This window comes from Lutra lutra, chromosome 8 (assembly GCF_902655055.1).
Source record: "Lutra lutra chromosome 8, mLutLut1.2, whole genome shotgun sequence".
Classification (NCBI taxonomy): Eukaryota; Metazoa; Chordata; class Mammalia; order Carnivora; family Mustelidae; genus Lutra; species Lutra lutra.
The window spans coordinates 56721145-56735419 of record NC_062285.1 but is presented as its reverse complement, the minus strand read 5'-3'; the positions used below and the strand labels follow the sequence as shown (position 1 = coordinate 56735419).

At 47.3% G+C, this 14275-nt stretch overlaps 1 protein-coding gene across 1 annotated transcript; it reads left to right on the top strand.

The window, feature by feature from the left end:
• Positions 1–8570: 8570 nt before the first annotated feature.
• Positions 8571–11589, top strand: ANKRD33 (ankyrin repeat domain 33). The gene is made up of 3 exons (XM_047741838.1): positions 8571–8693; positions 8873–9013; positions 10299–11589. Exons 1-3 carry the CDS (start codon positions 8573–8575, stop codon positions 11003–11005), a joined length of 969 nt encoding a protein of 322 aa, XP_047597794.1. The 5' UTR covers positions 8571–8572; the 3' UTR covers positions 11006–11589.
• Positions 11590–14275: the final 2686 nt, after the last annotated feature.

Below are 14275 nucleotides of genomic sequence, written 5' to 3'. Positions count from 1 at the left end.
TCCAGTGCCCCTCTACCACAATCATCCCTATCAGCAAAGACATACACAGGGAGGGTCAAGACCCAGCCTGGACAAGGGGGGTGGGGTGGGAAGGAAGAAGCATACAGTCTGCCTGAGGACAGAGGCTTGGACAGGGCATGGGGGAACTGAGCATTGCTGCAGGTGGAAGGTAGAAGAAACCTTGCAAACTTTCTGGGTATACAATCAGGTCGACTAAAGCTGATCCACAAAAATAATTCCCCTATAATTCTATCATGCTTTGGGATCAAAAATGGACCCTGTCACCCTCCTCCTGTGCACCCGCCCTGCCAAGACCTTGCCCCTGCATCCAACCCCAGGACCCTCTGCTTTAGCCTTCACGTGGGTGGGGATGCTCTCCCAATTCCTGCCCAGGGCTGCCACCTGCTGGCAGAGAGTGGCCTTGCAGCACAGGACCCTTGCTAAGGCTGAAGGTGGTCAAGGCTTGGAGGAAGATCATTTGAAAAGCAAAATGTGAAATTCCCTTTTACCTAGTCAGATGTCCTTGGGGCCTCTCAGCACAGATTAAAGTCTCCTCTCCTATCCTTCTACAGTCGTTGCTGAATGGTACTGGGTGGGCGGGGCGGGGGGGCTTTCAGGCCAGAGGAGAAACTGTCAGGGGACTTCCCTTTTCCTGAGTGGCCAACATCGTGCTAGATGCAGGAGACAAAGATGTCCAAGGTGAGGGAAACAGCCAAGAACAAGATTAATGGTAACTCACGTGAAGAGTTAAAATATGTGCCTGACACAAGGCCAAGCAGGTTTCATTTCTTATTGAACAAATGATTGAGTGAAGTTCAGAGGTACACTGAGACATGATGAACTCTGTGTACAGGAGAGTTTGGGGGGCGCGGGGGGTGTCTGGCTGGCTCAGTCAGTAGAGTGGGCAACTCTTGATCTGGAGGTCATGAGTTCGAGCCTCATGTTGGGCAAGAGCCTCCCAAAAATAGAAATAAATAAATACACACACACACACACACGCATATGTATGTATATATCCTCTCTTTTCCTTTTGACATGAAGTAGTCATTATCTTGGTGGAAGATTCAAACATCATACAACTTGAAAAAGCAAAACATGAAGGTCCCCTTTCACCTCACTCCTATTCTCCTCCCTTAAATTAACCACCGGCAATGCTTTCATAGAGATCATTCTTTTATTATTATTATTTTTTAAGATTTTATTTATTTGGGACGTCTGGGTGGCTCAGTTGGTTAAGCAGCTGCCTTCGGCTCAGGTCATGATCCCAGCGTCCTGGGATCGAGTCCCGCATCGGGCTCCTTGCTCGGCGGGGAGCCTGCTTCTCCCTCTGCCTCTGCCTGCCATTCTGTCTGCCTGTGCTCGCTCTCTCTCCCTCTCTCTCTCTGACAAATAAATAAATAAAATCTTAAAAAAAAAGATTTTATTTATTTATTTGTCAGATAGCACAAGCAGAGGGAGAAGCAGGCGCCCCACTGAGCAGGGACCCTGACGTGGGACTTGATCCCAGGACCCTGGGATCATGACCTGAGTTGAAGGCAGAGGTTTAACCGACTGAGCCATCCAGGTGTCCCAAATACAGGTCATTCTTTACAAAAGTCCTCAGATTTGGCTACATGTTAGAATCACATGGGGGAGATGTAAATTTTTTTTATTTTAATTAAAAAAAATTTTTTTTTGTTAAGTAATCTCTACACCCAATGTGGGGCTCAAACTCACAACCCTAAGATCAAGAGTCACACACTCTACCAACTGAGCCAGCCAGCTGCCCCTATTATTTTTGTTTGTTTTGTTTTGTTTTATTATTTTTAAAGACTGATTGATTGATTTGAGAGAGAGAGAGCTCAGCAAGGGGCAGAGGGAGAGAGAATCCAGAAGCAGATTCCCTGCTGAGGGACAGAGTGGGGAGCTAGGCTTCGGGACTCCATCCCAGGACGCTGAGATCCTGACCCGGGTAGAAACCAAGAGTCAGCCACTCAACCAACTGAGCAGGCCAGGTGCCCCTACTATTTTGTTTGTTTGGTTGGTTTTGTTTTAAAGATTTATTTGAGAGAGAGAGAGAGAGAGAGCGAGAGCACGTGTACTCATCCACACAAGCGCGTGGGAGGAGGGGCAGAGGGAGAGAATCTGAAGCAGACTCCCCACTGAGGGCCCCATGAGATCATGACCTGAGCCAACACAAGTCAGATGCTTAACCACTGAACCACACAGGTGCCCCACTACTTTTTTTTTTTTTAATGATTAGGTGATTACATGGGGCAGCCAATGTTGACAACTCTTGTTCCAGTCCTTTCTATGCATTTACATACATGTGAGTGAGCCAGTCTCTCTCTCTCACACACACACACACACACATTCTCTCTCTCTCTCTCTCTGTATATATATGGCTTTTTTTCCCTTCAATTAACATGTCTCAGAGATACTTTCCAAGCAGTCCATATGGATCTATCTTATTATTTTTTAATGGAGACATAATTTTGTGCATAGTTTTTTCAAGTCCTTCCTCTGTTGATGAACATATTTTTTAAAGATTTTATTTATTTATTTGACAGACAGAGGTCACAAGTAGGCAGAGAGGCAGGCAGAGAGAGAGAAGGAAGCAGTCTCCCCCCTGAGCAGAGAGAGACCGATCTTAGGACCCTGGGATCATGACCTGAGCCGAAGGCAGAGGCTTTAACCCACTGAGCCACCCAGGCGCCCTGTTGATGAACATTTAAGTTATTTCTAAATTTCTTTTTTACAATTACAAACAATGCTGCAAAGTATATACAGTATATCTTTGTTCACATATACAAGTACTGTTTTGGGAAAGATTTCTAAAAGCAGAATTTTGGGGTTCATGTGTATGTACATTTGTTATTTTGATAGATACTGTCAAAATGCTTTCCAAAAATACTTCACTAATTTACATTTCCCCAACAGTGTAAGTACTTAATATAATTAATGTTTAATTTTTGCTAAGTTGATGGGCCAAAAACAACGTTTCATTATTGTTTTAATTTGCCTTTTCCTGCTTACTGTGAGATTAAGCATCTTTTCATATGTTTATTGGCCATTTGTATTTCTTCTATGAATTAATTACCATGTCTTTCCCCCAAATTACTATCAGTGTTTTTAATTAATTAAGATTAGAGGAAATTCTGTTTCCAATAATATGACTGCCTGGACTCTGGACTGATATTTCTGAGTTAAACAGTAAAATTGCTAGTTAAAATAACAAATACAAATTATTTTTAAAAAGCTGGCCAGATAGCAAGAATTGATTTGTGGGGGTGCCTGGGTAGCTCAGTCGGTTAAGTGTCTGATTCTTCGTTTCTGCTGCAGTGATCTCAGGGTTGTGGGATCAGGCCCTATGTCAGGCTTTATGCCCAGTGAATTTGAGTTTTTCTCTCCCTCTCCCTCTGCTCCCTCCAATACTTGCCCTTGTACATGCCTGCATTCTCTCACCCTCTCTAAAGTAAATAAATCAATCTTTCTTTAAAAAAGAATTTATTAGGTCAAAATCTAAGGGAGGGCAGGATCTCAGACAAGAGAAGAAATCAAGAAATCTGCTTTAGTTTGAAAATATTTCTTGAATCAGGCAAACTTGAGCTTCAATTTCCAGTCTTTTTTTTTTTTTAAGTTTTATTTATTTAAGTAATCTCTATACCCAATGTGGGGCTTGAACTCATGACCTCAAGATCAAGGGTCTCACACTCTTCTGACTGAGCCGGCCAGGTGCCCCACAATATCCACAGTCTTTTTTCTGACAGAACCAAAGTGAATTTAATAGATTTCCAAATTTTTCCAACATCGATAAAGGACAACAATTTACAGGTCCAAAAGCAGGATAAATAAAAAAAACAAAGAAAGGTAAATAATTAGAAATCTATACCTACCCATAAGAGTAAAATTTATTATTTTTTAATTTTATTTTTTTACATTTTTATTTCCTTTCTTTTTTTTTTTTTTTAAAAGATTTTATTTATTTATTTGTCAGAGAGAGAGAGGGAGAGAGAGCAAGCACAGGCAGACAGAATGGCAGGCAGAGGCAGAGGGAGAAGCAGGCTCCCTGATAAGCAAGGAGCCCAATGTGGGACTTGATCCCAGGACGCTGGGATCATGACCTGAGCCGAAGGCAGCTGCTTAACCAACTGAGCCACCCAGGAGTCCCTATTTCCTTATTTTTAAAGAGTAAAACCAGGGCACCATGTGGTTCAGTAGTTTAGTGTCTGCCTTTGGCTCAGGTCATGATCCCAGGGTCCTGGGATGGAGCCCCGCATCAGGCTTTCTACTCAGTGGGGATTCTGCTTCTCCCTCTCCCATTCCCCCTGCTTGTGCTCTCTCTTTGTCAAATAAATAAATAAAACCTTTAAAAAAAAGAAAGAAAAAAAAACTTAGAATACCACAGACAAAGAGAAGATTTTTAAAGGCAGCAAGAAGGGCACCTGAATGGCTCAGTCAGCTGAATGTCTGCCTTCGGCTCAGGTCGTGATCCCAGGGTCCTGGGATCGAACCCTGCGTTGGGCTCTCTACTCAGTGGGGAGCCTGCTTCTCCCTCTTCTGCATTTCTTCCTGCTTGTGCCCTGTCTCTCTCTCTTTCTATCAAATAAATAAGTAAAATTTTTTTTTTAAGATTTTATTTACTTATTTGACAGAGAGTGAGAGAGCACAAGCAGGGGGAGCAGCAGGCAGAGGGAGGAGCAGCCTCCCCACTGAGCAAGGAGCCCTGATGTAGGACTCGATCCCAGGACTCCGGGATCATGACCCGAGCCAAAAGCAAATGCTTAACTGACAGAGCCACCCAGGTATCCCGTAGGAAGTTCTTAAACAAGACCCAAAGTCACAAAGCATAAGGAGAAATCTTGATGAATTTAACCACATCAAAATTCTGGATTTTTTAAAAAAGATTTTATTTATTTATTTGAGAGAGAGAGGAAGGAGGCATGAGCAGGGGGAGGGGTAGAGGGCAAAGCAGGTTCTCCACTGAGCAAGGAGCCCACTGCTTTGGGCCTCCATCCCAGAACCCAGGGGTCATGACCTGAGCCAAAGCCAGAAGCTTAACCAACAGAGCCACCCAGGTGTACCCAAAACCAGGATTTCTTTCAGTGAAGCTCACCACAGATAAAGCTAACAGAAATGTACATAGTACAGTTGCAACGTCTAAAACCCATTTGAGGGGCACCTGGGTGGCTGTCATTAAGCGTCTGCCTTCAGTTCAGGTCATGATCCCAGAGTCCTTGGATCGAGCCCCACATTGGGCTCCCCCTCAGCAGAAAGCCTGCTTCTCCCTCTCCCCCTGCTTATGTTCCCTCTCTCGCTGTGTCTCTGTCAAATAAATAAATAAATAAATAAATAAATAAATAAATATCTGATGTATGCTCACAATGGAACTTTATGCAGCAGGAAGAAGAGGGGAGAAAGAAAGAAAGGTAAAGGATATGCCCCTATGTCATTTATCAAGAGAGCAAAGATTTTCCCAGGAGCCTTAGCCATTAGACTACTGCTTGTATTTCATGGGCCAAAACTGTGTTCCTCCACCAGACACGGTTATACTTAACTAAAACGTGACTAGAGAGAAGGGGGGGTCACAGATAGGGGTTGTGTCCTCTAATTAGTGATGTCTAATACATAATCTGGTAGATTTCTTCTAATTGCTGAAAGAATTCCATAGCATGCATTCACCACATTTTACTGTGATGGCTAGAGGGACAGTAGCCATCTTGTGGCCATGAGGAAAAGTCAAGAGGCTCCCAGAGAAGGCCCTGCCATCATCAGTTTATATCAACAACAGCTTATCCCTGAACTTCTTAATCTTGTGTGAAGAATAAACCCCTATTTGGTTAAGCCACTTGTGGCCGTTAAGGCTCAACAGTAGGCAACAGAAATAGATGTGGCCAGTTTAGACGTAAAGGAATAGAGAAACAGGTTCTAGGTTCAGAAACAACTCCCAGCTTTGAGAAGCACATGACTTCTGCCTGTGATCGGGAAGCAACAGTCATTACTAGAGGAAGCTGATGAATCAGGAAGCTCCTCACCAGAGCCCCACTGCATCTGTCCTGCTCTGTGACAGCAAAACACATGTCCCGTGGTATTTAGCTCTGTTCCAGATTTATGTCTTGCACAAGAGCAGAACCTAAATCACGGATTCCTGGCTCAAGGGAATCGAGGAAGTGTCGTTTTGGTTTTCTAGCTCCTGTAGTTCAGAAGAAACATGAAAAGGAGTTTTGGATCAATGTTGGCAGCCACCAAACCAAGGAGACCAGCTTTGGGTTACTTAAAACCAAAGACGCTCCCCACAGATACACTGCATAGAAAGCAATGAGGAGCCATCTCCAAAAAAGCATGGAGTGAACAAAACAAAACCAAACCAGAATGAGGTCTGTCACACAATTCTAGGGTGCAGGTTAAAACATACATAAACCACATAGAGGAGGGGAGGGAAAAATAAAATAAGACTGAAATCAGAGAGGGAGACAAACCATAAGAAACTCTTAACTCTAGGGAACAAATTGAAGGTTGCTGGTGGGGAAGTGGAGGGGAGGAAGGGATGACTAACTGGGTTATGGGCATTGGGAAGGGCACTTCACGTAATGAGCACTGGGTGTTGTGTGTAGGGGGTGAATCACTAAACTCTACCTCTGAAACTAATTTTAAAAACATACATAAACCAACACTACCTTTTTTAAAAAACAGATTTTATTTATTTGACAGAGAGAAATCACAAGTAGGCAGAGAGGCAGGCAGAGAGAGAGGGGGAAGCAGAGTTCCCTGCTGAGGAGAGAGCCCCATGTGGGGCTAGATCCCAGAACCCCCAGACCATGACCCAAGCGGAAGGCAGAGGCTTAACTCACTGAGGCACCCAGGCGCCCCAACACTACCTTTTTTAATGCAATTTACATTTTCAAGAATATATACATGCCAATTGATAAAGGGAAAGCAGGAGCATAATAGGCTGTGGGGGATCTGTGAAGAAAGAGATAAATAAAGTAAAATAAAAAAGTTCTCATACGTGCTGATGGTGGGAGTGATATAAACAGATGACCACGGTTGGCTCCGTTTTCTACACCTGAGGTCCAAAAGTGATCCATTAAATTTAATATTTAGTTTTAATTTACTTTAAAGAATGGTTCAATAATTATTGATACATAATTAATACATAATTGTAAATAATGTAATTCAATTATTGTAATTTTAATGCAATCTAAATATTCCATACTGAATTTACCATACCAAAACTAGTCCATGAAACTTACTATACCATAATTCTGTCCTCCTAATTAGACAATTTTTTATTTTTTAATTTCCCCAGAACCTCAAAAAAAAAAAAAAAAAATAGGTCCAGGTAACCTCCGGAGCCCCACCTCCCCCAGTCCCAGCCCCTGTTCATGGCGATGTCTGCACTCGAACCCTCTCCTTCCACCACCCGGGCTCCGCGGAAGGGAAAGGGACTTCAGGCTTACGAGGCTAGGGAGGGACCCCTCACGACCCTCCAGCCTCGGAAAGGTTTGCTACCGGTGCGGGAGGCGGAAGGTGAGCACGTTTTGGCGGGGCGGGGTCTTACCCCAGAGCCGCCTCCGCGGGGGAGGAGCCTCCTTGATTGGGCCTCGCCCACTCGGGGGCGGGCTCTCTGGCCGGTCCAGGTCTCTGGGAGAGGAGGGCACCCACCCTTCCCGGTTCCCCCCTCCCCCCAGCCCATTCCCGTCCGCTACTGACCCGGCTTGATCCAGCTCAGCCCCGGGGTGTTTGCAGCAGCTCTTTCCCTAAGTCCAGCCATCTGTTACCTGCCTTGCTTCCTGGGGAGAGAGAGTCCTCCTCCCGCTGCCCTGGAGATCCCGCGAGTGTGCCCCCAGGAGCCTGGGGGCTGCTGCGGGCCCCGGCAATGACCGCCTCCTAGGGAGCCTCCACACCTGGGTAAGGTCCCGTGGGAAAGAGAAGACCGCCCCTCTCCTTGACTCTCACTGGGATCTTCACAGCGAACCACTTCTGCCCTCTTAGGGCTCCTGCCCACAGTTTGTCTTCTCTTAAGTTGGGTGGGGTGCTGGGACCCTTCCCTGGCGTACAGGGAGACACTGTTCCCCTCCGTTCTATTTTACAGGTGCCAGCTGCGTGAGGCTGAGGAACAGGCGTTCTTGCCCCCCACCCCCACCCCCGCCCCAGCTGGAAGAGGAAGAGCCGGGGTGCCCAGGGGTGGGCTGGGCATGTCTGAGTCTTCATCCTGCCCCACCGGCCAGGAGACCCCTGCCCCAGGCTGTAGGCTGGGGGCCTTGTACTGGGGCTGTGTCCGCAATGACCCTGTCCAGCTTCAAGCCACGTTGGACAGTGGAGTCTCCCCAGAAGAGGCCACCCAGGTGGATGGCAACGGGAGGGTGAGCTACCTCAGGTGTTTCCCAGTGCAGGTAGAGCAACCCTGTGTCCTCGCCACAGGACATTCATCCAATGCCTGGATCCATGGGAGGAAGGGAGGGGTTGAGGGTAGGTCTAAACAGAGGCTAGACGTCTCTGGGATGGATGTGGGTTTAGAGGGCACAGGGGCCCCAAGGAGATCCTGGAAAAAAGCGCAGGGGCTGAGCTGCTCCTCCCCCAGACAGGTCTCATGGTTGCCTGCTATCGAGGTTTCGAGAGTGTTGTGGCTTTGCTCAGCCGCTGCCCTTTCCTCGATGTGAACCAGCAGGATAAAGAAGGGGACACTGCCCTCATGCTGGCTGCCCAAGCAGGTGAGAGACTGTTAACCTTACCGTCCACCAGTTTCCCCCACTTCAGACAGGGTCACAATCCCATACTTTTTGTATTATGTTCTTCCACCGCAGAGACTGTTGTGTTTGGTGGAGGGTGAGTTTGGGGCTTCATCACCCTCTTTGGGGGAGAGCTAAGCTCTGTCCTTGGTGCTCTGCAGGCCATGTGCCTCTGGTGAGTCTTCTGCTCAGCTATTACCCGGGCCTGGACCTGGAGCGCCGAGACCAGCGGGGGCTAACAGCACTGATGAAGGCCGCTGTGCGGAACCGTTCGGAATGCGTGGCTGCCCTCCTCATGGCAGGTGCATGGGGCCTGGACCGGGATTTATGACCACCAGTCCCTCCCCAAGCCTTCCAGCCTGACGCTTAGTCGGCCGTGTAGTTACAAAGAGAGGTGGACACGGAGGATCAATCTAGGCCCACTTCCTGGAGGAGGGGAGTGTGCTTGAGTTTCTCAGAATCAACGAAGTCCAGCTATTGATGTCTCTGTTTACACTGTGAATATTGGTCTCAGAAAAGAAAGCTTGGGAGGAAAACATAGACCAGCTAGAAAAACCAAAAATGCTGATATCTGGAACAGACTCTTGGGTTCTAGTCTTGGCTCAGCCACTAGCCGAGTGACCCTGGGCAGATGCCTTCTCTCTCCGGGACTTACCAGTATAATGAGGGTGTTGGTTTTCTCTGGGATGACTTCCGTCTCTGAGAGGCCAGGATTTCGGGGACACGATGATACGTAGATGAGGCGTGTGGCCAAGTGGAGTTGTTCTGGGATAAAGTTCACACTGCTCATGAAGTCTCGGGCCTCCACTATTTTTTCAGGTGGGGTTACCATCTGTTGGTCACCCTGGGGACCCCTGGCCTCCAACTCTTCCTTTCCCTATCCCATCTGACTGTGTTTGGGGTGAGAAGGGAGAAAACTCGGCAACCTCCTTTTACCCCAAAATGACTGCTATCCCCCCAGCCCAGATTAGAGGGGTGTGGTGATGAGAAGAATGAGGAGTGGGGGTCCACAGGACCCCCCTTCATTTGCCCAGCATGTGCCACTCAGGCCTCCCCTGTCCTGGGCGACCTGCCCACCATCTGTTCCTTGGCTCCTTATTCTGCTCTAGGTTTGCAGGCCCCTCCACCAGATCTCTCTGAAGTCTTTTTTACTCTCTGGACTTTACTGTTTTCTTCTTTAGTCTTTTTTTTTTTTTTTAAAGGATTTTATTTATTTATTTCGGGGAGAAAGAGAGCACAAGCAAGAGGAGTGGCAGGGAGGGAGAAGCAGGCTCTCACTGAGCAAGGAGCCCCATACGGGACTCGATCCTAAGACTCTGGTATCATGACCTGAGCCGAAGGCAGAGGCTTAACTGACTTAGCTGCCCAGGCGCCCCTTCTTCTTTAGTCTTAAATAGGAGATTGGGCTCTGGGGCTGATACTGTCCTGAGGCTGTAGCTGCTCACAGCTCCCAGATTCCAGCTGCAGCAGGAGGGGCCTCTGTGGTTTCTAATCCTCCCCAAAATCAGTCCCGCTGCTAAAGAATCCGCCCTTCTGCAAGTCGCCAGTCCTTGTCCCATCCCATGTCACTCCTGTGCCCCCTCCCAGGTGCTGACCTGACAGCGGTGGATCCTCTTCGGGGCAAGACGGCCCTAGAGTGGGCACTGCTGACCGACAGCTTCGACACTGTGCAGAGGATCCGGGCGCTGCTGCGGCGCCCCCAAATAGAGCAGCTGAGCCAGCATTACCAGCCCGAGTGGCCAGCCTTGCCTGGGCTTGTGGCTCAGGCCCAGGCCCAGGCCCAGGCTACCCCATCTCTCCTAGAGCGACTGCAGGCCACTTTGAGCCTCCCCTTTGCCCAGTCTCCTCAGGAGGGGGGTGTCCTGGACCACCTCGTGACCATCACGACCAGCCTGGCCAGTCCTTTCCTCACCACGGCCTGCCACACCCTGTGCCCTGACCGGCCACCAGCACTGGGCACCCGAAGCAAGTCTGTGCCAGAGCTGCTAGGCACTGCCCCACCCCCTCCCCCAGCCCCCCACCCCCCCCAGGTAGTCCCTGGCTCCCGGGTCCTCATCCCCTACCAGAGCCGTCAGGGTGTGCTGAGTATGTGCCCTCAGTGGCTACAGCCCAGGGACAGTAGCAGCCCCAGGCCCCCAACCCCCAAGATCCGCCTCTCCAAGGCACCCTCATCTTCCACACAGTACAAGCCAGAGCCCAGGCGCAGAGATAATCAAAGCCTAGACCTTCCTGTCTGGAGATACCAGGAGCTCAGGATGGAGAGGAAGAGGAGGGAGGAGGAGGAGGGTAGGTGAGCACAGAATTAGAGGAAGATGGATGAGGCCAGGCTGAGAGCAGGTGATCAGGTCCCTCCCTAAGGCTCCTTCACCCTCTAGAGCCCTTTCTGCTTTCCCATTGCTCTCTGTACAAATGCTTCTATGCTCTCCTTGAGAGGTTATTCATATGGCATTGTTTGCAATCATCAGAGTGAAAACAACCTAAGTGTCCATCAACTTAGCAAGGCAACTAGCTAAGTTCCTTATGGGTGTGATCATAGTACATCCATAGGATGTATTCTGTACAGTGGTAAAACAAGGTTAAGGAAGCTTTGTATGTTCTGATATGAAACTGTCTTCGAGATGTATTAAGCGTAAATAATCAAGGGGTGAAACAGCATGAATGGCGTGCTACTGTTTGTCAAGGGAAAATGTGCACCGAGATAAACTTGATCCTGGTTTACGTTATACAAACGTATACTGAGTACCAGGGTGTATTTAACTACGTAGTGAATGAAGGAATGAAGGAGGGAAAGGAAAAACCATTATCTGACCGTGGAGAGAAAAATGCCTGAATAAGATTGGAAAGGCAGGTACAAAAAAGTTTAATTCCTACTTAGCAATAAAACCATCACTGTTTTGTTCTGCCAGAGAAAAATAGTTTGCTATTTATCAGTCTTCAACAGCTTAACCTCGTAACTTTATGTAAGGTCTGGGCCCTATAAAGAGTAAATAGTATGTCAGACAAAATTACTTCCCCTTGATGACCCATAGGTGGGGTTATTAGCCAGTGATCTAAAATTGCTTGAAAAGGCACTTAGTAATTTTTTGTGTGTCTTATTTATAGTTTTTTCCTCACTTTTTGTTTTTTAAGATTCTATTTTTAAAGTAATCGCCACACCCAAGGTGGGACTCAAACTCATAACCCTGGGATCAAGAGTCACGTGCTCCTCCGACTGAGCCAGCCAGGCACCCCTGGGTATTTTTTCTTAATGCATTTGCTTGTTTATTTGTAATAGTAAAAGCAACCATTTGTAAGGTGCTTGCTATATACATTAATGTGTTTAACACTCCCAATAATCCTGTGAGGATTTTATCTTTGAGGACACAGGACACAGAGAAGGTAAGGAATTAACCTGGGGTCACACAGCTAGAAACTGGTAGAGATCAAGATTGAGAGCCAGCCATCTAGTTGTGGAGGCCAGGTTCTCCACTGGTGCCCTGCTGCCTCACTGGAACCTCACTGGGAAGAAACATGGTCGTTTGCTCAGCAAGATGACTGAGCAACTGACCCAGGGCAGAAGGGAAACTTTTCACTGAGTATCTTTTTGAAACTTTTGACTTTTTTTTTTTTTTAAATTTATTTGACACAGAGAGAGAAATCACAAGTAGCCAGAGAGGCAAGCAGAGAGAGAGGGGGAAGCAGGCTTCCTGCTGAGCAGAGCCCTACTCAGGTCTCAATCCCAGGACCCTGAGATTGACCTGAGCCTAAGGCAGATGCTTAATCCGCTGAGCCACCCAGGCACCCCTGACTTTTTTTTTTTTTAAGATTTTATTTATTTGACAGAGAGAGACACAGAGAGAGGGAACACAAGCAGGGGGAGTGGGAGAGGGAGAAGCAGGCTTCCTGTCAAGCAGGGAGCCTGATGTGGGGCTCGATCCCAGGACCCTGGGATCATGACCTGAGCCGAAGGCAGACGCCCAACAACTGAGCCACCCAGGTGCCCCGAAACTTTAGACTTTTTAAAAAAGCTTCATTTTTTACAACAGTTTCAGATTTACAGAAGAGTTGTGGCGATGGTGCAGAGTTCCCACACTCCATACTCTGTGACCTCTTGTCAACATGCGTATAGTACGTGCATTACAACTAGTGAACCAATATTAATGCATTATTACTAAAGTCAAAACTTGTTTCAGATTTCCTTAGATTTTCCCTGATTCCCTTTTATTTATTTATTTATTTACTTATTTATTTTTATTTTTTTTTTAAGATTTTATTTATTTATTTGACAGAGAGAAATCACAAGTAGGCAGAGAGGCAGGCAGAGAGAGAGGAGGAAGCAGGCTCCCCGCTGAGCAGAAAGCCCGATTCGGGGCTCGAACCCAGGACCTGGGATCATGACCTGAGCCGAAGGCAGCGGCCCAAACCCACTGAGCCACCCAGGCGCCCCTACTTATTTATTTTTAAAGATTTTATTTATTTATTTGACAGATCACAAGTAGGCAGAGAGGCAGACAGAGAGAGGGGGGGAGGCAGGCTCCCTGCTGAGCAGAGAGCCAGATGCGGGGCTTGATCCCTGGACCTCGAGATCATGACCTGAGCTGAAGGCAGAGGCTTAACCCACTAAGCCACCCAGGCGCCCCCCACTTTTTTTTAAGATTTTATTTATTTATTTGATAAACACAGATCACAAGTAGGCAGAGAGGCAGGCAGAGAGAGAGGAAAGCAGGCTCCCCACTGAGCAGAGAGCCTGATGCGGGGCTCGATCCCAGGACCCTGAGATCATGACCTGAGCTGAAGGCAGAGGCTTTAGCCCGCTGAGCCACCCAGGCGCCCCTGATGTCCCTTTTCTGTTCAGAATTCCATCCACGATATCATATTACATTTAGTTGTCATGCCTTTGTAGATTCTTCTTGACTGTTACAACTTGTCCAATTTTCCTTGTTTCTGATGACCGTGACGATTTTGAGGAGTACTGATCAGGTGTTTTGTAGAATATCCCTCAACTGGGATTTATCTGTTTTTCTCATGAGGAGACTGGGGTTATGGGCTTTCAGGAGGAAGACCACAGAGGTGACATGCCATTCCCATCGCATCCCATGAAGGGTACGTGCTGTGAACATCACGGTTGAGGGAACCTCGATCACCTGGCTGAAGTAGGGTTTCTCAGGTTTCTCCCTGTGATGTTTCTCTTCCCCCTTCCTAGATCATGCTCTTTGGAAGGAAGTCATTACATGAAGCCCACACTGAAGAAGTGGGGTGTTACATTCCATCTTCTTGGGGCTGAAGTATCCACATAAATTACTCGGAACTGTTCTGCACAGAACATTTTGACTTTTTAGTCATGTATTACTAAATTTTGAAAAATTAAAAAATAAACCTGTTCTTTGAATAGAGGAGAGCATGGAGACACACACTGAGGTGAGAGTGACTATTTGGGTTAGACGGTGTGTGATTTCTCCAGGGGGTTCTTTTTGTTTTGTTTTGTTTATTTTTTAAGGATTTATTTGTTTATGTATTTGAAATGGAGCACGCGAGCATGAGTCAGGGGAGGGACACAGAGAGAGGGAGAGAGAGAGAAGCAGACT